General features: G+C 43.6%; 1 protein-coding gene across 1 annotated transcript in view; it reads left to right on the top strand.

Annotated features, from left to right (window-relative positions):
• The window catches only part of KIF6 (kinesin family member 6), a 795359-nt gene that overhangs the window by 684283 nt on the left and 85531 nt on the right, over positions 1 to 25545 (top strand). The window contains exons 17-18 of the mRNA XM_030195774.1: positions 4436 to 4520; positions 16405 to 16540. Of these exons, the coding sequence (XP_030051634.1) occupies positions 4436 to 4520; positions 16405 to 16540 (221 nt within the window). The remainder of the gene's footprint in view (positions 1 to 4435; positions 4521 to 16404; positions 16541 to 25545) is intronic.

The following is a 25545-nucleotide window of genomic DNA, read 5'->3' as shown; positions in this document are numbered from 1 at the left end:
GGTCCTGTTTACTAAGCTGTGCTAGAGGCATGCTAGCATTTTTAGCGTGTGCTAAATGCTAGAGATGCCCATATGAATATATGAATTCAAACCTAATGTCCCAAACACTTGTCTAAAGTTTAATACTAGAATGCAGTTCTTAAATGATTACAAAACCACAATCAATATTTATCATATCAAAGCTACTTAACAACATCAATTTAAGTATGTACAATTGTTTTTTGAAGGGGATCATCAGAATATCCTGCAACACACACCATTCGAAAACTTTGTTCCTTTATAATAATTGTGTGGTGCAAATCGTCATTGATCCATTAATTTATCTTGGTTTTTTTTAATGCTTTTTGTATATTTAACCTTCATCCTCAAAAACCATACGTAAAGTTATAGTATATGCATATTGCATCACTTAACTGGCAGCAATTTTTCACTAGAGAAGAACCTCCGCCAACGTGGCCAGGTTTCGATTTCTTCTTCAGGGAAGAGGTTCAAGATACATGTCACGCAATGCTCCTGCATAGGGAAAAAAATGGGCATCTCTAGCGTTTAGCACGTACTAATTTTTAGCACATGCTAAAAAATGCTAGCACGCCTTAGTAAATAGGGCCCTAATTAAGTTGCACAGGCAAAGCCAGAATATGACCGGATTTGCGTGCAACATAAGTCGCACTATATAGAATCTGGGGGTTAACATTTAGGCAGCCGCACTTACACCAGCTATAGACCTGGCATAGGTTCAGGTGACTAAATGTGGCAGGGACACACATAAATTAAAGTATTCTATGTTATTTCATTTCATTTATTTCCATTTATATACTACCCTTAACCAGAGTGGTGAACAACTGAAACATACGTAATAAAACATACAAAACAGAACACATCATGAGATCGCCCATGTCCCATTCTCCACTCCGTTGTACACTCCCATGCATATACGCACTGTGTAAGAGAATATACATTTTGTAAAATAAATAAAATAGTTAAGCAGGTATTTGTAGAATAGCGCTTAGAAATACTTCAGGATGGTCATGTCTGCTGATCTCAAAGTAGCGAAACAATGTGATCTGAAAAACAATGATAATACTACGATGTTCATAATTAAAAACTCTCAAAATCTAACATTATCATACTATCATAAATACACTTACTGGCTCATCCAGGTGGTGAGGTAGTCGTGCGTTTGGGAGAGCAGTTGAGCTTGCCACCGCATTGCTGGCATTCGACTACCTCACCACCTGGATGAGCCAGTAAGTGTATTTATGATAGCATGTTAATGTTAGATTTTGAGAGTTTTTAATTATGATGTATATTAGGTAGGATTATAGTTAACCCACTGTTATTTTGTTTAGAATTCAAGACCCCTGATGACTCTTTTATAGCGAAACATGAGCATGTTGGGTCCTGGTCGTATGATGAAATACCAAAAGAATATGAAAGAGTGAAACTCTAAAAAGAAGTGCAATAATGGTTTCAAAAAAATATATATATATCTGGAACATTAGATACTGTTAACAGTGAAGATGGGCATCTTGGATATTTATGACTGACATCATCATTGACTGCCCATGATTTATCACTGATATTATGATGGTCTGTTGGAAGAAAGAACATTATTACTCCACAAAGCTGATGATTTTGATTCATTGAAAGTGATTTGAAGTAAGGTTGCTTTGGTGGGACACTTCAGAGCACTGGACTGACAAGTGACTAAAAGAACTATGATCACATATTGATGCAAAATATTGCCAGATATATGTTATTTAATGTTGTACTGTAATAGTATTTTGGAGAATTGTGCGCAATTTTAAATGTGTTGGTGAATGTGAGTGTGTATGGATTAATTTGGTGTAACTATGGGTTAAGGGAACGGATTTATTTTTGGAAGATTATATTGATTTATTAATAAAGAATTTTTTTAAATGTTAAACGGTTTCTAGAGAGTAATTAATTAAGGATATAATGGGAGAAGATTTGGTACAGGAAAAAAAACTAGAATGGTATGGGGCTCTGATCCAGAAGGCATAAAAGATGAGACTTGTTTGATAAATCACCATTGCCTTGAAATGGATTATTGCCCATTGGAAAGACAACTCTCATCTTAACATCTATATTTGGTGGAACTAGATTCTGTTATATAAAAAATATGAACAAGCTGTACATACAGCCCCACCCCCCTAGGCTCATTTTTGTTCTATTCCAGGCTGCAGTCTCACACCGTTTGTATATAGTTTCAGGTTGATAAGTTTTTAAGTTTTTTGAACTCGCCGTTGTGAGTTCCAATTGACTGTGTGGTGGTTATTTTTTGTGAAGCTGGTAGCTAGGGATTCCCACATGTGAGAACAGGGCCTGCTTGTGCTCGGAGAAAGCGAAAATACTTACCTGTAGCAGGTATTCTCCAAGGATAGCAGGCCATTCAATCTCACATACCCCCACCCCCCCACACACACACACACACCTCCCCTTGGAGTTGTCTCCTATATGGTAGCTATCCTATTGTACTGCAGGTGGAAATGCTGCACGTGCTGTTCAAAAGCTATAATACATTTTTAAGCATTTCACACTGGGCAACACGGATAACATCATCCACATGTGAGAATGAAAGGCCTGCTGTCTTCAGAGAATACTTGCTACAGGTAAGTGTCTTTGCTTTATATATAATTTCTTCGCTTCTCATTCCTCAGCACTGTCTTTGGTTTTCTGAATGATTAAGTACAGGACCTGGAGTATTGCTGAAACATGCCAATATGCCATTAAACTTTTCATTGCATCATGATGAGAATTTCTGGCCTGAATCATTCCCAAGATTAGTTTCTTCACTGTATTTTCATGAAAAGTCAATGTGCTGCTGTTCATGATAGCCCCCATAAGCTGTTTATCTTCCTGAAAACACAAATTTGTTCTCCCTTCAATCATTCAACAGTTTTACAGTAAAGCACATTTTCAACCCCATTTGAAAGTTCATTCAAGCCCAAAACTATATGTGGAAGTGCAAATCAAAAGGTCAGTCACAATTGCATAACTTGCATTGAGTGGGATCCTTCATCAAGGACCACACAAATGCTGAACACTCTACAAAGAAACTTTTTCCACAGCACCATGTAATTGTTTTCTATCTCTTTTCACATGAGAATACAGCTCATCACTTGCCTGCCTCTTTGTCAGTCAGAGACCCTATACTAGCAGGCTATATTTAACCCCTCTTTTAATTAATACTCGTATTGGACATAAATTAAAATGTAATACACTACTTAGCTGTTTTGTAGTAGATCCAACTCCTCACCTTTGCAACACCAGCTGAGGGGGGTTGGGGCTGCCCAGCATGGATGAGGAGGAGGGTTCATGACTGCAGAGGGGCTTGCCATTGGGGGGGGGGGGGATCTACAGAAGGCCTCCGGAGGAGAGGGAGGGTTCTAGAGGGGTTTGGATTGGGAGATGTCTCTGTTTCGACAAAGGGTGTGTGATTAGGGGGTGTCCATTCTGAGGAGTGATATGTAATTGTTTCTGTAGCGAGGTGTGAGTGTGATTGGGGGAGTGTCTCATTTCACAGGATAGATATGTGATTGGATGGGTCTCTGTAGCAATGAGAGGTTAGTGATTGGGGGGGTCTGTTGCAGGGGGTGTAATTGGAGGGGATGAGAACCTCAGCTAGAGTAACCAGTAAGATGTGATGAAAGGGCAATTTTTACCCTATCATACTGGCACCTTATTCATCCGAAGAAGCAGATGTAAATCCCAACATTTACTAGTCATAATATACATGTTTATTCCATAAATATGTTGTAATCCCTCCCCCAGCCCTGTCCACAACAACCTCCTTCCCATATAGACCTGCTATACACATGTAGAAACCTTGCCTTTTAAAACTGGTTTTTATACACATATCAGTGCCATTTTCTACACATGCATATCATGAATGGGGCTTCTAAAATGAGGGAAAGACAAAAGAACACTCTTCCTTAGAATCGAAGAATACCAGACACAGCGAAGGTGATGAATGACGCTAAACCCAATGTCAAGGAGTAAAACGAGACTTTATTTGATAGGCAGAATACACAAATCATGTTTCAGCCATAGGGCCTTCTTCAGGAGTCTCTGTGAAGCTGCCATAGTCTCACTGAATGATAGCGGTGCTGTATTCAAAACAATAGCATTGTTTTGCTATATCTTATAACAACGTATAAGACGTTGTTATAGAGCAAGTGTCACATTCTGCACCTAAGAAATAGTAGGGTGAAAATGCCAACAAACGAAGCAATATGGTTCAGTGAAACAGCTTAATTCTGGCTATCAATTAAAGTCTCTTCTAAAATGAGGGCCAAAGCTAGAAAGAGCCAGATATCAGTACAAAAAACTACACTGTAGTACAACATGACTTGTTGAGATATGTGAGGTACAGTGTCATCTCTTCTGACCTGCTGGGTGCTTCTTCCTCCAGGTGTCACCAATGCTTCTGTAGATTCAAATGAACCTGATCCAGTTGAAGAGGAGCTCAGAAAGCAAATTGAAGAGGAGAAAAAATGGTTTGATTTTTTTAAATTAATTGTTGTTATTATACATCATCTACTGTCTCTATCAACCAGTACTATAAAAATACATAGGTGCTTCTATACTTACTGCTCAGGTCAATCAATTGCACATCCTTTGTTCAGGCTGGGCATGGCCTAGTTTGTTCCACTTGGATTAAGAAGCATACAGTTTCAACTTACCTAAATAAAAGTGTGTGTACATGCCAAAAGCTGTAGTGGGACAAAACTAGCACTAGACTGTTGTAGTCCTCAGAGATGACATGAAGCTGATTGGTAAAACTTTAATATGCATCATATAGTGAAAACTGGGACTTGATATACCACCTTTCTGAGGTTTTTGCAACTGCATTCAAAGCGGTTTACATATATTCAGATACTTATTTTGCACCAGGGACAATGGAGGGTTAAGTGACTTGCCCAGAGTCACAAGGAGCTGCAGTGGGAATTGAACTCAGTTCCCCAGGATCAAAGTCCACTGCACTAACCACTAGGCTACTCCTCTGCCTATGTGACCTGAGGGGAGATATGATAGTGGTCTATAAAATGGAGTGGAACCGGTAGACGTGAATCACTTATTTACTCTTTCCAAAAATACTAGGACTAGGGGGCACATAATGAAGCTACTAGGTAATAAATTTAAAACAAACAAAAAAAGCAACACTGGGCCTTTAAGACTGGGACAATTGAGGTTCTTTATTAATGACCCGACACGGGCCGTGTTTCGGCGTTAAACAACGCCTGCTTCAGGGGTCCAGCTGGTGAAAATCTAAAAACTTCACCAATGCTGATCACTGAGATAGAGCAGCAATCTCCATGGGCTAACTTCCCCAGTCATCTTGGGCTTGGATCTCCTCTCCGACCTCTTTCTCCACCACTTTTTTTTTTTTTTTTGCTTTTTTTGTTTGTATACTTTCTGTGTATGCTGTATTACCCTCCCTATTTGTGTTATGTTTAGTAAATTTAAAACAAACAGGAGAAAATATTTCTTCACACAACGTGTAATTAACTCTGGAATTCGTTGCCAGAGAATGTGGTAAAAGCAGTTAGCTTAACAGGATTTTTAAAAAGTTTAGATAATTTCCTAAAAGTAAAGTCTATAGGCCATTATTAAGATGGATTTGGGAAAATCCACTGCTTATTTCTAGGATATCCATCATAAAATGTATTTTACTGTTTTGGGATCTTCAGTTGGTCACTGTTGGAAACAGGATACTGGGCTTGATGGACCTTCAGTCTGTCCCAGTATGACAACACTTTTGTTCTTATGACTTGGGTGTGACTAAGCCTGATGTTAGGTTTAGGTTTATTAAAACTTGCTATACTGCTCTAGCTACTCTGGCAGAACAGAGCAGTGCTCAATCTAAAAACTCCAGAAAGGAAAGGAACTCCATTATAGATAGGAAAGGTATGCATTCAAACTAAAGAAAGTAAGAGGACAGAAAAGCAGAACATTAAAAAAAAGATTAAATTCAGCAGTTCCAACTAACACACACTAGGTAGTCCGACAGGATTTAGTCTTCAAAGGCTTGCCTAAAAAGCCGGGTCTTCAAGTTGGTTTTGAAAGACTTAAGTGAAAGGTCACCATGAAGAAAGAGGGGTAGAGTGTTTCAAATGTGAGGAGATAGGAAAAAAGCACAGTGTCTAGTGGTTTCTAAGTGAACAAATTTAGGGCTAGGAAGCACTAAGCGGTAGTCATTGATAGAACGGAGAACTCTAGCAGGAGAGTAGGTTATCGTGAGACGAGAGAGAGATAAACAGGAATGTCACTTCTACAAGCCTTAAAAGTCAGAAGAGCTATTTTGTATGTAACCTGATGTTCAACAGGAAGCCAGTGTTGATGTTTAAGCAAGGGGGTGATGTGATCAGAACAGCAGGCAGGGTGAAGTTTTCTAAAGTTTGTAATGTTTTAACCCTCTCTCTGGTTGTAGTGTGTTGCAGGACAGTCTGTGCCCTGGAATCAGTAAAGACTATATGCTATCACCACATAGGAGGAGGGGGGCTTGTTTATTATTTGATACCACTTTCTGATATACTGCCTTTCTGGGTGAATTCAAATCAAAGTGTTAGGGGAAGAGGTCAAGGATTGTGCTGAGATTTGGGGCGGATTGAGGATATAGTTGTTTGAAAAATATATTGTAGTGGTTTTGTTATGCCACTGGACCTCTGTATAACAGTCCAAATACTCTCAAAAACAGAACTTCTTGGGAAGGTATAAACTTAAGAAAAAGCACATCACCTCCCCATAGCAAAACCTATCTACTCACAAACTGCCAAAAATACTCAAAATCCTGCCTACTGTGTGCTAGGTATATATTGAAATTCGATCATACACAACATGGATTGGACTTCCCAGTAAGTATGGCTGAATGTACCATTTTTGTCCCACTCACCTTCTAAGGTAAACAACCTCAGCTGGACTTCTTCAAGAACACATGTTTAAGTCCCTTTAGATATCACTTTTTCAGTTAGCTTCTCCACTGGCTTGTCCTCTAGACCGTCCCCTGATCCGTGAAACTCTTCAGCTCCTTGGTTAGGGCTATCTGACTTCAGGAAATCATCTCTCCTCCTCTAGAGGTCTAGCCAACCTGCTCCCTTAGCTGCTTCCCTGCAAGTGTTGATCTCTCCTTGACTCCCTCAGCACTCTACCTGTTTCCTAGGACATTATATAATTCTTTCCAAAAAAATAGAAGCAGTAAAAAATGAAGGCAGATAAAGACCATATGGCCTATCCAGTCTGCCCATCTATGCCATCTATCACTCCTTCCTGTTCCCTAGAGATCCTATGTACCTTGTCCCAAGCTTTCTTGAATTCATATACTGCTTTTGTCTCCACCACTTCAACTGGGAGGCCATTCCACAGATTCACGACCCTTTCAGTGAAAAACTATTTCCTGAAAGGGGCCGATTCTGTTCAATATATTTGTGAGTGACATTGCCGAGGGGTTACAAGGTAAGGTTTGCCTTTTTGCGGATGACACCAAGATTTCCAACAGAGTGGACACCCCGGAGGGAGTGGAAAACATGAAAAAAGATCTGAAGAAGCTAGAAGAATGGTCTAACGTCTGGCAATTAAAATTCAGTGCGAAGAAATGCAAAGTGATGCACTTGGGGAGTAGAAATCCAAGGGAGATGTATGTGTTAGGCGGGGAGAGTCTGATAGGCACGGACGGGGAGATGGATCTTGGGGTGATAGTATCTGAGGACCCGAAGGCGACGAAACAGTGCGACAAGGCGGTGGCAGTAGCTAGAAGATTGCTAGGCTGTATAGAGAGAAGAGTGACCAGCAGAAGAAAGGAGGTTTTAATGCCCCTGTATAAGACGTTGGTGAGGCCCCACCTGGAGTATTGTGTTCAGTTTTGGAGGCCGTATCTTGCGAAGGATGTTAAAAAAATGGAAGCGGTGCAAAGAAAAGCTACGAGGATGGTATGGGATTTACGTTCCAAGACGTATGAAGAGAGGCTTGCTGACCTGAACATGTACACCCTGGAGGAAAGGAGGAACAGGGGTGATATGATACAGACGTTCAAATATTTGAAAGGTATTAATCCGCAAATGAACCTTTTCCGGAGATGGGAAGGCGGTAGAACGAGAGGACATGAAATGAGATTAAAGGGGGGCAGACGGGGGGCGTGTCAAGATGGCGCCGTGAGCGGAGGTGTTCGAAGCGAGCTCCTGCCTACCACTTGCTGAATCTTGAATAATTTACCTGTTTTTCTAAAATGCCGCATACCAAGCGTAAAGGGACGACTCGGGGGACTCCCCTTCATCCCACGACGTCCACACCGGCAAGCGGAGGTTTGGAACGCTTCTTCCCCGCATTGTCCCGAAGAAGCGGAGCGGAGTCCTTAGCAGGAGGGACCGGTGAAGCGTGCCCCCCGCAGGAAATAGAAGTCTCTCTCTCCCCGCCTTTCTCTACGACGCCTCCTTGCCCAGCAACTGCCTTGAGCGGGACGGGGTTTCTTTCGGAACCCGGAAAGGGTTATTCCGAAGAGCTCAGAGGGAGTCCAACTCTGTAAGGATATCTGCAGCTGCAGGAGAGACGGAGGTGAGCCTGGGTAAGATCTGGCTGAAGTTATTGGAAATAGAAAAAACCCTGAGACAATCCTCGGATGAGGTAAAGACTTTGAATTTGAATGTACAGGAAGTGAAAAACTCCCTAGATATGGCGAAACAAGATTTTTCTTCTAAGATTGAGGCCTTAGAGAGAGGGACAAAGCAAACTGAGGATTTTAAAATGGCTGTGGTAAAAGACAATATGGAAATCAGAAGAAAACTGGAACAAGTAGAGAATTATAATAGGAGATTAAATCTCCGAATATTGAATTTTCCTAGAATATTGGGAGAATCCTCAAAAGATATGTTCCAGAGATATCTAAAAGAAAACTTAAATTTTCCCCAAGAACTTTTTCCCCCTTTGAATAAGATCTATTATATACCAAGCACGATGAAAAAAGTTGGAACAGAGAATTCTATAGACTTACAAAATGTCACAGCCATTTTGGAGCAAACAATTGAAGAATCACCTGAAAGGGGGACGTTGATAATTTCCTTTGTATTCCAACAGGATTTAAATGCAGTAATGCGTCTTTACTTTAAATCAACTAACCGTGTTTTTGCTGGCCAAAAGATTTGGCTTTATCCGGATGTGACTAAATCAACACAAGAAAAACGAAAAAAGTTTCTCTCTATGAGGTCAAAAGTATTGGAACTGGGAGGTCTTTTCCTCCTGACCTATCCCTGTAAATGTGTCATCAGGTTAAATCAAGTTAAATATATATATTATATGCCTGATCAGCTTCAGACTTTCCTAGACAATAAACAACGATAGAGTTCAGATATATATGGGACTAACGGAACCAAAATTTCTCATTTATATGTTATGATTGTGTTATCTTCACTAATTCCTACCCCCCCCCCCCCCCCCCATTATTGGGGTCTAAGGAAGCCAATATTTTGTCTTTGTTTAGGACAATTTGCTTAATTATTATTTCTTCTGTATTAATTACTTAAAGGCTGTATTACACTTTTGCAGTATGATAATTTCTGTAATAAGTATATAAAATTTAATAAAAATTATGAAAAAATAAAGGGGGGCAGACTCAGGAAAGATGTCAGGAAGTATTTTTTCACGGAGAGGGTGGTGGACGCTTGGAATGCCCTCCCGCGGGAGGTGGTGGAGATGAAAACGGTAACGGAGTTCAAACATGCGTGGGATATGCATAGAGGAATCCTGTGCAGAAGGAATGGATCCTCAGAAGCTTAGCTGAAATTGGGTGGTGGAGCAGTTGGGGGGAAGAGGGGGTGGTGGTTGGGAGGCGAGGATAGGGGAGGGAAGACTTATACGGTCTGTACCAGAGCCGGTGATGGGAGGCGGGACTGGTGGTTGGGAGGCGAGAAATACTGCTGGGCAGACTTATATGGTCTGTGCCCTGAAAAGGACAGGTACAAATTCAAGGTAAGGTATACACATATGAGTTTGTCATGGACAGACTGGATGGACCATGCAGGTCTTTATCTGCCGTCATCTACTATGTTACTATGTTACTATGTTACTTCTGAGTCTATCCCCTTTCACCTTCATCCTATGCCTCCTCATTCCAAAGCTTGTTTTTAATGGAAATAAACTCGCCTCTTATGCATTTCTGAAAACCTATATACACTACATCAACTGGTGTCACGGAACCCAGGTTGGTGAGCCCTTGGGCTGCAGCAGACAAGTCCTCTGGGGAGGCACAGAGTAGGGGCGAACCAGGCACTGAAAACAAACAGGATACAAGACATGGCAAATAGACACAGCCCACTCAAGACAAGCAACAAGCACCACCAGAAAAGGGAGATGGACCACTCAGGCGGGCCTCGAGGCCGATCCGGAACCCACTCGTACAGAGTCCAAGCGTACGGGCCTCACGGCCGAACTGGAACCGAATAACACCAGAGGAAAGGGAAAAGAAACAGAATGGAATCTCTTGAGCAAGTACTACTCAAGCAGTGCACACACATTGCACTAAACAGAGCCACAAACAAGGGGTCAAAAGACCCTACACACAGGCACAAAGCAACTGAAGGGGAAAAGACAACCCTACTTAGACTCACATGGTAGAAACCACAAGTAAAAGATAAGAAAACCACACAGGAAGGCAGCACAGGACTGGGCCTAGAACCCTAGCTATAAATGAATAGTCCTAACCAAGTCAACAGACATCACACAGAGAGGTAGCACAGGGCTGGACTTGTAGTCCCAGCTAAACAGAAGAACCACCCACTCATGCACAAATGGAACCAAACAGAGAGGACACTCAGGGCTGTGCTAGATCCACAGTTATAAATGAATAATCCTAACCAAGTCAAACAGAAATCACACAGAGAGGTAGCTCAAGGCTGAGCTAGTAGCCCCAGCTAAACAGAAGAGCTGTTCACTCGTGCCACACAGAGGCAGCTCAAGGCTGAGCTAGTAGTCACAGCAAACAGAAGAACCACCCACTCAAACAGAATCAAACTGAGGTGATGCACAGGACTGTGCTAGTAGACATAGCTAAATGGAAGAACGGCCCACTTGTGCCACACAGAGAGACCGCTCAAGGCTGCGCTAGTAGTCACAGCTAAACGAATAAGCAATCCACTCAAACACAACCAGAAACCTCACAGAGAGAACTCAAACAGAGAGCACACAGGAAAAACTCAAGAGAAGGCCACACAAAGGAACACTCACGGCTATGCCACACAGCACTCAAGGACAAGGGAATCCACTCATGAAGGAACACTCTAAGCTGTACCATACAGCACTCAGGGAAGAGGGAAGCCACTCAAAGGAATAGTCAAGGGTGTGCCACCAGGCACTCAAGAAAAAAGGGAAGCCACTCATAGGGATACACTAGGCTGAGCCACACAGCACTCAAGGGAAAATGGGAGCAGACTATAGGTATACAGTCTAGGCTGTACCATATAACACTCAGGGAAAAGGGAAGCCACTCAAAGGAATACACTCTAGGCTGTGCCACACAGCACTCAAGGGAAAAGGGAAGCCACTCATAGACATACACAAGGCTAGCCATGCAGCACTCAAGGGTAAAGGGGAACCAACTATAGGAATACACTCTAGGCTGTGCCATACAGCACTCATGGAAAAGGGAAGCCACTCATAGGAATACACTAGGCTGTACCATTCAGCACTCAAGGGTAAAGGGAATCCACTGATACACAAGGCTGACCACACAGGACTCAAAAGTAAAGGGAAACCACTCATAATACACAAGGCTGGCCACACAACACACAAGGGTAAAGGGAAGCTGCTTATAGGAATACACAAGGCTGTGCCACAGCGTCAAATAACTTTTCCCTTTGTCTCTAGTAAGCAAACAGGGAAAGCTGCCTTTACATACACAGATCAGATAAGGAGGAATGCTTACAAGAATCAGGAGACAGACACATCAGACAAAGAGTTAAAGCAGGCTAAAGGGAAGGGCTGCTTCTAAAACACATCAGAAAGAAGCAGGGCTTACACTGTAGTCAAAGGTTTAAAGCAAACAAAGGAAAAACAAACAATGTTCTTACCAGAACTCAGCCAGGAAGGGAAAGGAAAGGCAGGCAGAGACAGAGCACACCCAGCTACACGGGTGCAAGGTAATCAAAGAAAGCAGCTAGGCTGTGGAAGTAAAGTAATCAAGGAAAGCAGCTGGGCTGGCAACAAGCAGCTCTCTGAACAGTGAAAGGTAAGAAGGGAAACCACACAAGGAAACAGAGCTGGAGAGCCTAGACAACAAGAAAAGAATCTATTCAGACTCAAACCAGAACCACATACACACATAAAAACAGAATAGGGCTTTGTTTGGAAGCAGCGTTAACAGGCTAGTAATCCATACAGGTTTAAAGCAGAACCACATACACAGAGAAACAAAAGAGGGCTTTGCTTGAAAGCAAACCTAACAGGAAAGTAATCCATACAGATTCAAACCAAAACCACTCACACAGGTCTCAGGGCTGTGCCCAAAGACACAGCGTAACAAGAAGACCAGTTCAAACAACAGTACAGCAAGAAAAGAAAAATAGACCTGTTGCAAAGGCAACGCAGGAAAACTAAAGGAGTAGGCTGATGATGTCACAAGTAGGAAATGAAGCAGCAGGGAGACCAAGGCGAGGCTTGGCTTCAGGGACACCAAAGCGAGGCTTGGCTTACAGGAAGAACAACAGGAAAAAAGGCAGCCTGAAGAGGTCACAGAGCTAGATACAGAGAAACAGTAGGTCTAAACATAAGGGCAAGGCCACACCCATGACAACCAACTATCCACATGTTTATTCACGCCTTCAAAGAAGGGAAGCAAATTGGTGAGGCAAGACTTCCTTGGCTGAACCCATACTGACTCTGTCCCCTTAAACCATGTTTGTCTTTGTGTTCCATAATGTTATTCTTTACAATGGTTTCCACTATTTTGCCTGGCACTGGTCAGGCTTACTGGTCTGTAATTTCCCAGATCACCCCTGGAAACCTTTTTAAAAATTGGCATTATACTGGCCACCCTCCAATCTTCAGGTACTGTGAACGATTTTAATGACACTCTGGATGTCAAAACCAGTGCTTTAACCACTCTTCTACTTCATATGTAGTATTACATTATGCCTTATGCTGTGGGTTTATCTTGTTGGGCAGACTGGATGGACCATACAGGTCGTTATCTGCCATCATCTACTATGTTATTATGTAGTATGAAATCACCCATTTAGGTTTGCTCTTCCTGCAGGATGGAATAGGTTTCCATAGTCAGTTATTGTGCTACAGACTTGATATTTTTTAGGAAATGATTACTAAAACCTTGTCTTTCTGTACAGAGCTAGAGTGGAAGATTCCTCGAGTTCAGTTATAAAACTGGCTTGTGTTTTCTATAGTTTCCGCTATTTGCTTTTTTGCTGGGAATGGTAAGGGAGTTATAAGTACAATGCTTTGTTCAATAAGGTTTCAGTTGATTAAGTTGATTTTATGTTTTGTTTTTAATGTAGCTTGCTGTGGGATTCATTGTAAGTATGGGATAAATAATAAATGAAATAAAGCCAAACAGCCAGCAACATTATCAAAGCCACTGTCCAAGCATCCAATCTCCCAGGTCCCCCATGTAGCTGGCCAGATAGACCTGGCTATGTGAGCACTTGCATTTCTTCTAGGGCTTCTAATTATTACAGAACTTGCAGCCTGCCATGCAGAGGCCCAGCTGCTAGTTTGATTCTACCATCACAACCCAATCTAAACAGCTACCATTATTAGTTAACCTGTGACGGCCAGTGTTGCATGTAGGACTTCTAACAGAATGAGATTTACAGTTAAACACAAAACGCACTAGAAAATCAGTCATGTGCATTTTTTCTCTGACAATTTCTGTGCAAGAGAGTAACAGAACTGATCTCCCTAGAGATTTACCCAACCCAACTAGTTAACAAACTTGGTTTTTCTGAATGAAAGGTGTGCATTCATCTTACAAGTTGTCTTGAGTCATGTGATTTTAAGTACTATTGTACTTACTCATTGGATTGGACATAATGGGAGTTTTGGGATGTATTGGTAGATCCTATTCCACAGATATTATAAAATGAAAGTGTTATAATTCTAAACAGAAATGGAACAAATTAAGGACTGATTGCCCAATGGGGGTGAAATGATTGATGAAAGCTGTGCAGGACTCTTTTAAAATCAAATTGTAAGTTTTCATTAAAGTGATTCATGGAGAGCTTCTCTACAGGGATATTATATGTTCACATTTAGGAGGTGAATTGTGCCAGAATGAAGATTCCTTGGTTTTCACTGATGTGCCTTCTGTGTGCAATAAACCTCTGTATCCTTGCTGACCAATGTTCACATGCTCTTCAAATCCCATCTGAAGCCTCATGTCTGCCTTGCTAGTAGTGCTAATTTGTATTCTGATCTCATACAGTCTAATGTATACTGAATTCTTTACATATAAGAGCTGTGGGTGTTATGTCTTTTGTTATACTTTCTTAGAAAGATACCATCAAAAATACTGTATATTAGTGGCTGAATACCAGGAAAACCCATCAAAACTGATAAGGTACAATGGCATTGCTCCTTTGAGCAATACAACAAGGCAGTGGGTAAAAAAACCAGGAGTCCCAGAGTGGAGATGAACAAATTTTTTTAATCAATATATCGACTCGACACAACGTTGTGTTTCGGCCAAAAGGCCTACATCAGGAGTCTAAGTGCCAAAGTGGAGAATGATAGCGATGATCCAGATTAAAGCAATACTGGAAATTGAAGACTGTTTTTGCAGTGGTCTTGAAAAAGACCTTTGTGCTCAAATGTTGGCTGGATCACTCGCGTGAGCGTCTTGGCTATAAAACTGAGGAAAAGAATGGTCTGCCTCACCCAGCTTTTCATATACTCTAGACTCCCCATATCCCCTGCACCACCCTCTTACTCCATGGCATGTTGAGCTCTTCAGGACCTAAAGTGATGCCCTGTTGCTGTTGCACTGTTAGCCATACCATTCAAAATGGCGCTTACTGAGCTACTGCTTTCCATCCCTGGTATCCGCTCTGTGCATTTAGTTGAGAAAAATAATTTGCAATGTTTGCAAATAGTGCATATTCATTGAAGTTATCACACATACATTGCAATTAGCACATTCTGCTTGGCATTACCATGCACTGTCTCCCTCCAGCATATAAGTACATAAGTCTTGCCATACTGGGAAAGACCAAAGGTCCATCGAGCCCAGCATCCTGTTTCCAACAGTGGCCAATCCAGATCACAAATACCCGGCAAGATCCCAAAAATGTACAAAACATTTTATACTGCTTATCCCAGAAATAGTGGATAGGGATGAACAATGTTAATAAGAAAGATAAAATTAACATTTGAAATATATTTACTTGGATGTAGAGTTTACCCTGTCAACTAAATGCATTTGGTTCCGATATTCAGAAAATGCTGAGCTCCTAAATTTATGCTTCTAAATTTTGCCCTATTTTCATCCAAACTTAGTATAACTGTTCAGCTGAAAATGTATTCTAATATAGGAGCTTATAAGTTGTGCTCGTAAATGTAGGCCTGCCATTTGTTTGCCTAGATTTACAAGCCTAAGGCAAAAAATCAATGCTAAACTCATAACTTTATTTCCCCACCCTAATTCCGTCCCTGTTACCACCCACTTGTTATGCTCCTAAATTTAAGTGTTTAGTGAAATTTTGAGTAAAAAATTACACATTCAGTGCTAGTAAATTTTCAAAGTTAGAAGCATAAATCCTTTGAATATCAAGCTCAACAATACTAAATCACTGTTGGGTAGAAAAACATTATGATTAGAGACACCATGTGTTCCTCGCCCACTGGCATCTCCCCCCACCCTCACCTCCACCTTGCCTGGTCCACCACCACCAATGAAAAGAGATGGTCGGCTGGTAGCAGTTGTTGAACCCCTCCATATGTAAACCCTGTGCACCCTCACAGCTTACGCAACCCTTGGTACGGCCCTGATCAGAGGACATGTTCTCTGCCATTTTGGTATCCTGGTAAATATGCATCAGCTGTGTGTGTTGTATTTATTCTTCAAGGGCTGGGGGATTGTTGGAGAAAGGAACTAATTGTAAATACAGAAGGAAAAAGATGGTATGTGCATTTCACTTGCTAGATAATGAGCTATGCTGAAGAAAGTCTTAAAGGTTGTTATTATCCACTTTCTCTAACTGCTACTAATAATGAGGCAGGGAAGGTTAAAAGACACACTCTCACAGTCAGTTTTCTCTCTCAGTATAAGAACTGCATTCAAGACCACAAATAGCCTCTGCCTGAATCAGCGTCTAAAATCTATGCTGATCATCATACTCCTGGATCCTGTGGTCCCGTGATTGATTTGTGGCTTTCTCCCTTCTACAGTTATAAAGCATTGTTTAATCGTCTGAAAGGGCTGAAGACAGAAATAGAACATTTACAGTTTCTCTTGGAGAAAGCCAAAGTGAAGTTACAGAAAGACTTTGAAGACTGGTGGTCCGAGCAAGCGACGAGTTTGCAGGTATCGGATTCTGCTTGATCTTTTCAACAGCACTCTGTAAAAATGATATCGGCAGCCACTGCCTGAAAAAATGTGTAATTATATTTTAGCAAACCATCAAGAAAGCTCATTTTCCTTGAAAGTCTTGTAAGATAAACAATTCTGCTTTATATCAGGAATTAAGTGATGTCCCTGTATGTAAGGAGCAGCACCTGAAAACAGAATCGTGTGGGAAAGCAGTGGCCTAGGAAGGGAAGCATGAATCATTCCCCAGCAAGTTAAAATGGGAATTCCACTGACACATGGCAAAAGATGAGCATGTGTGGGTGAGAGAAAACAGCAAATTGAAAGCACATGAACTTAATCACTGTGCATTAAAAAGCAGAGACACTATAGAAAATTATCTCAGAGGGGCTGATACAGAAAGCTACTGCATGCAGGAACGTGCAGTTACAGAGAGATCTACATGCACTTTAATAGGTAAACAATGCAGAAATGGGTTTGGCACAGGAGTTAGCTCACGCGACATCAGCGCAAGCATATTAAACTAAATGGTAAGCAAGCAATTAGCTATTCCGCCCCAGTGCAGAGAAGTTTATGAAGGAGCACAACATGAGCAGAACGCAAGAAAATTACAGCCAGGTCTGAGGCAGTGTTGAAGGGTATATCAGGGCTGAAAAGCCAATAAGCTCCCCCAGACCACCAATCCCCCACCCCTAAGATGACTCCCGATCCTCCGATCACCCACTCCTTTGCTATCTAGTGGCACATCTCAGACTGCCAAATAAGGGAAGAAGCCCCTTATTTTGCAGACTGACCCCTGTTCAGTGCATCCCAGAATGCACAGTGTGGAATCAGGTGCTGCCATTTTACAAGATGGTGGCGCAGAGGCAGGAATGAGGGAGCATTACTCTTGCCTCTTCAAGATACACCAAGGCAGTGGCGTAGCCAAGGATGCGCCCGGATGGGCCCAGGCCCACCTACTTTAGGCTCAGGCCCACCAGGTAGCAGTACACCTATGATGTAGCTAGCAGGAATCCCCAAGCCCCACCAGCCCAAAACTCCCAAACAACTGTCCCTCATGCATACCTTGTAAATAGCAGATCTTTGCCTGCAGTGAACAGCGACTGATACATACTGCTCGCCCCGGCCCCACAGCCTTCCCTCTGATGTATTCCTGCTTATGTGGAAACAGGAAGTTGCATCAGAGGGAAGTATATCGGGCCAACATGAGCAGTGTGTATTACTTGCTGCTCGTTGCCGGTGAAAATCTGCTATTTAAAAGGTATGCGAGGGAGGGGGATGTTTGAGAGGCCATATGGGCATGCAGGTGAAAGAAGGAGAGACCAAATCACTTGTGAGATAAGGCAGAGTTCTTCTGCCCACCCATATTGGGCCCAGGCCCACCCAAAAATGGGTGTCTGGCTACGCCCCTGCACCAAGGTAGAGCAGAAAAGGGATAAGAAGGTGGCAGGGGTGCCACTAGACACCAGGGAATTTTTTATGTTGGGGCAGGGGAGGGAGGGGGCCACTAGACTACCAGGGATGGGTTTTTTAAATATTGGGGGTGGGGGGTCAAGGGAGAGAGGGGGCTACTAGACTACCAGCGATTAAAGGAGGCAATGCAGAAAGCAATGTTGGATGCAGGGAGTTCTGGTTCGGGTGCTAAACTGGTGGCTTGGGGTTTTTTGGGGGGGTTGTTGCTGTTATTTTATTATTTCTCTTAATGTATCCCATCCTATCAGTGCCAGACACAATAACACGCTGGCAAAAAAGGGGACATTATTGCAATTTGCATGCGTATTGATTACTGCATTGGTGTGGTATATTTTTGAGTTAATTTTATGGTACAAGCTCTGCACTCAGCCATCGGTGCACATCTCTACCGCATCAGCTCCTGAATCCCTAGAAGGTATTTTTTCAATTGCAACCTCTATTAACTTACCAAACAGCAGATCCAGGCCAAGTTATGAAGAGAGTAATTCTCTGGCTAAAAATCTGTCACTGCAGCAACATGGCTGCAGAGGAGTGGGGGGGGGGGGGGGGGGGGGGGGGGGGGGGGGGGGGGGTAAAGAAATAATCCAGCTGCTACAAATGAGAGCTTTACCCACACCCTTGCTTTTATCCCATGGTCATGGCAGAGAGCTGGGTTAAGCCAGTTCTGATTAGGCTGGTAGTTCTGATATTGGAGGGATCTAGCCTGACGAAAATCAAGCAGAAGTGCATATATCTTTAGAGTTAATTATTTATTCAAATACTGCTTAAAATCTATCAGATTACCCCTCCCCCTCCCCCCCCCCCCCCAAAAAAAAAGATTTTTGTTGTTATACTGGAATAAAAAGTAAGAACATTTTGAGGTCTATTTACTAAGTGGGGTTAATGTGTTAACTCATATTTTTAACACACATTTATGTACAATGTTTAAAAGTTAGGGGCCAACAGAAAGAAAATATTAATCAACTGTTTCACTTGTAAATGTACAAGTTATTGAAAAAGCAGTGATCTAACATTTAGTGGAATATTTGGAAGATCACAGAATACAGCCAAGGAGGCTTTTGGAGAGGCTGTGGTACAGAAACTCTACTGGTATCGATTTTTGAGCAGGTCAGGTCTAGAATGAAAAGGTCTAGCAATAATTCATCATTATTACTTTTGCTGGACAATTCTAATGGGCATAATCAAACGGGGCGCCCATCTCTAAGGACGGCACCATGAAGGGGCGGGGAAACCCGTATTATCAAAACAAGATGGGCGTCCATCTTTCAATTCGATAATACGGTCGGGGACGCCCAAATCTCAACATTTGGGTCGCCCTTAGAGATGGGGGACCTTAGAGATGGGCGACCTCGGTTTTCGGTGATAATGGAAACCAAAGACATCCATCTCAAAGACGTCCAAATCCAAGCCCTTTGGTTGTGGGAGGAGCCAGCATTTGTAGTGCACTGGTCCCCCTGACGTGCCAGGACACCAACCATACACCCTAGGGGGCACTGTAGTGGACTTCACAAATTGCTCCCAGGTGCATAGCTCCCTTACCTTGGGTGCTGAGCCCCCCAAACTCCCTCCCCCCAGGTCCGCCTGCCTGAAGTACACTGCACCCACTACAACTGCTCCATGGACCTGTATACTGCTGTGATGGACTTGAGTATGGCATTTGAGGCTGGCACAGAGGCTGGCAAAAAAGTATTTTTAAACTTGTTTTTATGGTGGGAGGGGGATAGTGACCACTGGGGGAGTAAGGGGAGGTCATCTCCAATTCCCTTCGGTTGTCATCTGGTCAGTTCGGGCACCTTTTTGAGGCTTGGTCGCAAGAAAAAATGAACCAAGTAAAGTCGGCCAAGTGCTCGTCAGGAACACCCTTCTTTTTTCCATTATCAGCCGAGGACGCCCATCTCCTAATCACGCCCCAGTCCCGCCTTCGCTACCCTGCCAACATGCCCCCATGAACTTTGGTCATCCCCGCGACGGAAAGCCGTCGAGGGTGTCAAAAAATCGACTTTCGATTATGCCAATTTGGGCGGCCTTGTGAGAAGGACGCCCATCTCCCGATTTGTGTCGAAAGATGGGCGTCCTTCTCTTTCGAAAATAAGCGTGATTGAGTCATTCACTGCTGTTTGCTACTCATACAGCATCCAGCTTTGGGCATTGGAGTCATCGTGTTGAGTTGGTTTTATGCTATTTTTTTGTCAGACAACAGAAGATTGTGTGGATGGTCTGGAATCCGATTGGAAGCCAGTGAAGTTGTGGATACCTCTGCAATTTCATCTGTTTCTAACCAGTGGATAATACCACCAGTGTTACAGGAGTGAGTTTCTAAGTGTTAGTAGTTGGTTGGCAAAAAAAAAAAAAAAAAATCAGTTAGTGATGAATTTAAGTAAAACTAAGATCATATGGCTGAGCACCGTGCTCTATTATTATTTATTTATTACATTTGTACCCCGCTCTTTCCCACATACAGCAGGTCCAGTGCGGCTTACATAGTAAAAGAAAGCATCTTACATGGTAAAGAATAGATGTTGGAAATACTGTTGATCCCAGTTCATCAGTAGTGAGCTGATGTGCGATTAAGTTGCCATAACCAAATTAGCTCAGTAGTTTCTGCCACCTTTTTTAAATTGAGGTTGTTTTGACAATTATAATATGTATCAGAGGCAAACGAGTTTTGCATGGGACTGCAATCATTGTTCCGTACTGGAGTAGATTACTGCAATATTATCTATCCTGGTCAGCCCACCTATGCAGCTCAGTTGTTGACAGGTTGTACATTTAAAGAACATGGTACCCATTAGTAGCCACATTGGCTGCCAGTAGAACAGCGCATTTTCCTTAAGTTGGGAATATTGATTTTTTTAAGGAGGGAAGGTCATAAATATTTGAAACTAGTAAAAAAGGCTGTTTCAGTTTTTAAGGAAACGGGCGCTAGCAAGGTTTTCCTCGTAGTGTGTGTGTGAGAGAGAGTGACTGTGAGAGAGAGAGAGAGAGAGTGACTGTGCGAGTGTGTGTGTGTGTGTGTGTGTGTGTCAGAGAGAGAGTGAGAGTGGGTGCGAGTGTGTCTGTGAGAGTGTGTGTGTGTCAGAATGACAGTGTGTGCGAGTGCATATGTGAGACACAGCGAGACCGAGAGTTTGCTGAACCCCCTTCCCCTCCCCCCTTCCACCCGTCTGAGTTCCTGAAACCCCTCCCACTTCTTCACATGTGAGTTCCAGGACCCCCTGCCACTTCTTCCCATCCCCCCTCTCCCCTTCCCACTCCGCCTCTCCCCCCTCCCCGAGTTCCAGGACCCCCCTCCCCCTCCTCCTCCCCTTCTTCCCCTCCCCCTTCTTCCCATCCCCCGCTACCCCCTGATCCAGGACCCCCCTCCCCTTCCAGTTCCAGGACCTGCCCCTACCCTTCCAGTTGATTTCCAGGAATCCCCTCCCCCCGTGTCGTTTCAGGACCTCCCCCTCTGTAATTTCAGGACCCCCTCCCCCGTATCGGTCATGACCCCCCTTCCCTCCCCTGTCATTTCAGGACCCCCCTCACCACCTCCTGCACGTTTTTACCTCCCGCACGCTTCACACAACCTATTCTTTCGCTTCTGTTTCAGCTGTTCCTGTGGTCCCGCCCTCAAGGTCAGGACCACACGAACAGCCGAAACAGAAGCGAAAGAAGGACCCCCCCCCCCCCGTGTCGTTCATGACCCCTCTTCCCTCCCCTGTCGTTTCAGGACCTCTCTCCCCACCTGCTGAACGTTTTTACCTCCCGCACGCTTCACACAGCCTCTTCTTTCGCTTCTGTTTCAGCTGTTCCTGTGGTCCCGCCCTCAAGGTCAGGACCACACGAACAGCCGAAACAGAAGCGAAAGAAGGACCCCCTCCCCCCCGTGTCGTTCATGACCCCTCTTCCCTCCCCTGTCGTTTCAGGACCTCTCTCCCCACCTGCTGAACGTTTTTACCTCCCGCACGCTTCACACAGCCTCTTCTTTCGCTTCTGTTTCAGCTGTTCCTGTGGTCCCGCCCTCAAGGGTGGGACCACACGAACAGCCGAAACAGAAGCAAAAGAAGGACCCCCTTCCCCCCCCCCCCCCCCCCCCCCCCCCCGTGTCGTTCATGACCCCATTTCCCTCCCCTGTCGTTTCAGGACCCCCCTCCCCACCTCCTGCATGTTTTTACCTCCTGCACTGTAGGGACGCCGCTTCACACAGCCTCTTCTTTCTCTTCTGTTTCAACTGTTCGTGTGGTCCCACCCTCAAGGGCGGGACCACACGAACAGCAGAAACAGAAGTGATAGAAGAGGCCGTGTGATGCGGATGACATCACTGATCTACTGCCGGAATCAAACCATGGAGCCACGGTCCCAGGCAGAGACCGAACGTTAGAGGTGAGAATTATTATATAGGAAGCTTGTTGAAGATTTACAAACCTTTGATTAAATTACATTCTGCAGGTACTGAGAAGGTAACAATTCCATCTGCTGTTGAGGTTACTCTTGTTGAGACCCATATTGCAGCTTTCTCAGTAGCAGGGCCAATTTTTTAGAATAATCTTCCATAAGATCTTAGACTTGAAAGCAGTTATCTAGCATTTTGGAAGACGCTCAGTTTCAGTTCTTTTTTTTTTTTCCAAACCGTGACTCCTCCAGGGACAGAAAAATACCTACTGTGCCTGAATATACACTGCTTCAATACTCTTCAGGCCTGCAAGTTTCTTATATACCACCTGCAAGCAGTACTCTTTAAACAGAAGAGTAAACAATTTAGGCTGACAGCATTCCTGGACAGTGAGCCAGTGCAATTAAAACAATAAAGGCTGGGCACATTACCATCTTCTCAAATAGAATTCTAATTCCCATGTTCTGGAAGGTCTGTAAAATTTTCACTCACTTGGCTAACCTTCCTAATAAATATCACAAGTAGGGTTCCTTTTACTAAGGCACACTAATGGATTTAGCATGTGCTAAATGATAAGATGCCCATAGGAATATAATGAGCATCTTAGCATTTAGCATGCACTAAATCCATTAGTATGCCTTAGTAAAAGGACCCCTTAACCGGCTATGTTTTTGCCGGCTTCATATACCCAGAAATTCAATGCTACAGCATTGAATTTCTAGGGATATCACCGGCGGCGGTCAGCAAAACACTGATCTCCGTTGGCTGACTATTAGGCTCTATTTTCTTGAACCCTTCTTATATGTATGAAAACTGATGGGTAAAGGGTCATGGATTTGATATACCACCTTTCTGTAGTACAACCAAGGAGGTTTACATTTTTATTATATGCAGGCACTTTTAGGGTATATCTGGGGTGCAGTTGGCAGGGGTTTGGGAGTGGGAAGAGAAGCCCAAGGCAAGAGCCTTTGCAGATGAGATCTTAATGATATTGAAAAATCCTAAAGTCTCGCTGCAAAACGTGCTGGAAGTATTTGGGAAGATATTGGAGCTAAATAAGCATAAATCTGAAGTATTGCCCTTCCCTAGAGACAAGTGAGAAATGGGGGGAGAATTTCCCTCTGGTGTGAGTGGAGGGCACTCTGTGGTACCTTAATATTCAAATTCCTGATGATCTGGCCCTCTTTTCTAATGTTAATATAGAGCCCATATTATAGCTCACATGGAATCGCCTGCACATTTCGAGGACATACACACGTCATTCATGGGACACATATTTTTATATAATATGATCTGGATATCCAAGTGTCTATATGTCCTTTAAACGTCACTGTTAGCTATTAAGCACCACTTTACATATTCGTTTGTTCAGGTACCTATGGCATGGGAAGAAAGCTAAATTACTTCTTAAACTACTTCTAAAGCCTAGATACAAGGGAGGCTTGGGGCTTGAAGACATAAAGAGGTTTAATCTTGCTTGTGGAATATGCCATTTTAGTGACTGGTTTAGAGATACACTTTATTTTTCTTGTATGTCCACTGAAACAGGGAGCTATAAGCATTGCATAGCAGCTATTTTATATATGCAAAGCCAACTAATTTGGATGTTTCCCAGAGTACCCATGTCTTACTAATCCTATGCAGATGTTATTAGAGTTGCCAACTCTTTGACAGAGAAAAACCCGACACCTGCCCTGTTTCATGATCCTCCTTTGCCCCACCCATGCCACTCCCTTGTCCTGCCCCATGCCCCACCCCAAATCTCTTGCCATACCTTTTGTCGCAGCCTTCTCCAACCCCTCTACAACCAACTATCCCAGTGTCTCTTTTCTGCATTTCTATTTTCCTGTCTTTGCAGGGTCTCCTGATCATTTAACATTTCTTCTCTTTCCATGTCCACCATACATCTCCCTTCTCTGTCTGTTATACATCCTTCCAGCATCTCCTCTCTATGCCTCTGTCCCTACTCACTCCCCCAGCATCTGCTCTCTGTGTCCCTATCTTGCCCTGTGTTCAAAATCCCTGTCCTCCCCTTGTTTCCATCATTTCCCCATTTCCTCCCTTTTCCAATACTGTCCTTCTGTGTCCCTGTCCCTATACTACCTTCATGCCTAGCATCTCTTTTCTATGTCCCTGTCCCTCCTCTCTCTCTTCCCTTCCTCCCACACAACCCAGCATCTCTCCCTGTCTTTCCCCTGCCCCCCCCCCTTCATGGTCTGCCTGTATATCTCCCTCCCTTCCTGGGTGTCTCTCCCCCTCTTCACCCCCCCCCCCCTTCTGTCCCCCACCACTGGGTCTAGCACCTCTTCCCCTCCCTCTGTCTCATTTCCCCTCAGTCTGTTTTCCCTCCCTGGGCAGATCCATCATTTCAGTCTCCCACCCCCACATCACAGATTCAGCATCTCTCCCCCCCCCCCCCCCCCCCCCCCCCCACACACACACACCTTTCCCCCAATAGATCCAGCATCTCTCCCTTCCTCTGATGAGATCAGCATTCCTTGAGTCCCTCTCCTTTCCTCTTCCGGTCCAGACAGCCTCCTTCTGCCTCCCCCCCTTAGGTCCTACCTTTCAGTGTCTCTCCTTCTTCCCGTGCACCTCCAAGGTCCTGAAAGTGCCTTTGCTAACAAGTGACATAGCCGCAGTGATTCAATCAAGCAGCCTCTGTCTGTGTTCGGTGCCTTCCCTCAGCTGCATCCTGCCCATACGGCTACAGGAAGTTGCATCATAGGAGATGAGACGTAGCCGAAGAAAGGTCCCAAATGCAGGTAGCTGTGTCACAAATGAAGAGTTGGATGGCAAATCATCATGGTTACTTGCAATGGATGGAACCTGAGTATGATTATGCTTCTTTAATTACAACATGGAGCAATAACTTGCATGTTGTAATTTGGCAGATACTTTCAAAAAAAGTTTGGACGTTTTACACTGCATGCAGTTCATCCAAATAGCAAAGGGGTGTGTTTTTGGGTGGGACTAGAGCAGGCCCAAAATTAGTCTTTCAACGATAATGGAATGGGAAGAAATGTTCAAGGCAAAAAAGAAGGACATTGTGAAGATGGGGCTTCTGCTCCCACTCTCCAGTAGGCCTCACTGGCCTGTGGCCTCTGAACAAGACTCCAAACAGTCCCAGTATCCTGAGCAATCCAACCTCAAGCTC

This window comes from Microcaecilia unicolor, chromosome 3 (genome assembly GCF_901765095.1).
Source record: "Microcaecilia unicolor chromosome 3, aMicUni1.1, whole genome shotgun sequence".
NCBI lineage: Eukaryota > Metazoa > Chordata > Amphibia > Gymnophiona > Siphonopidae > Microcaecilia > Microcaecilia unicolor.
The sequence above is the reverse complement of the archived record's forward strand: the minus strand, read 5'-3'. Positions and strand labels throughout refer to the sequence as shown.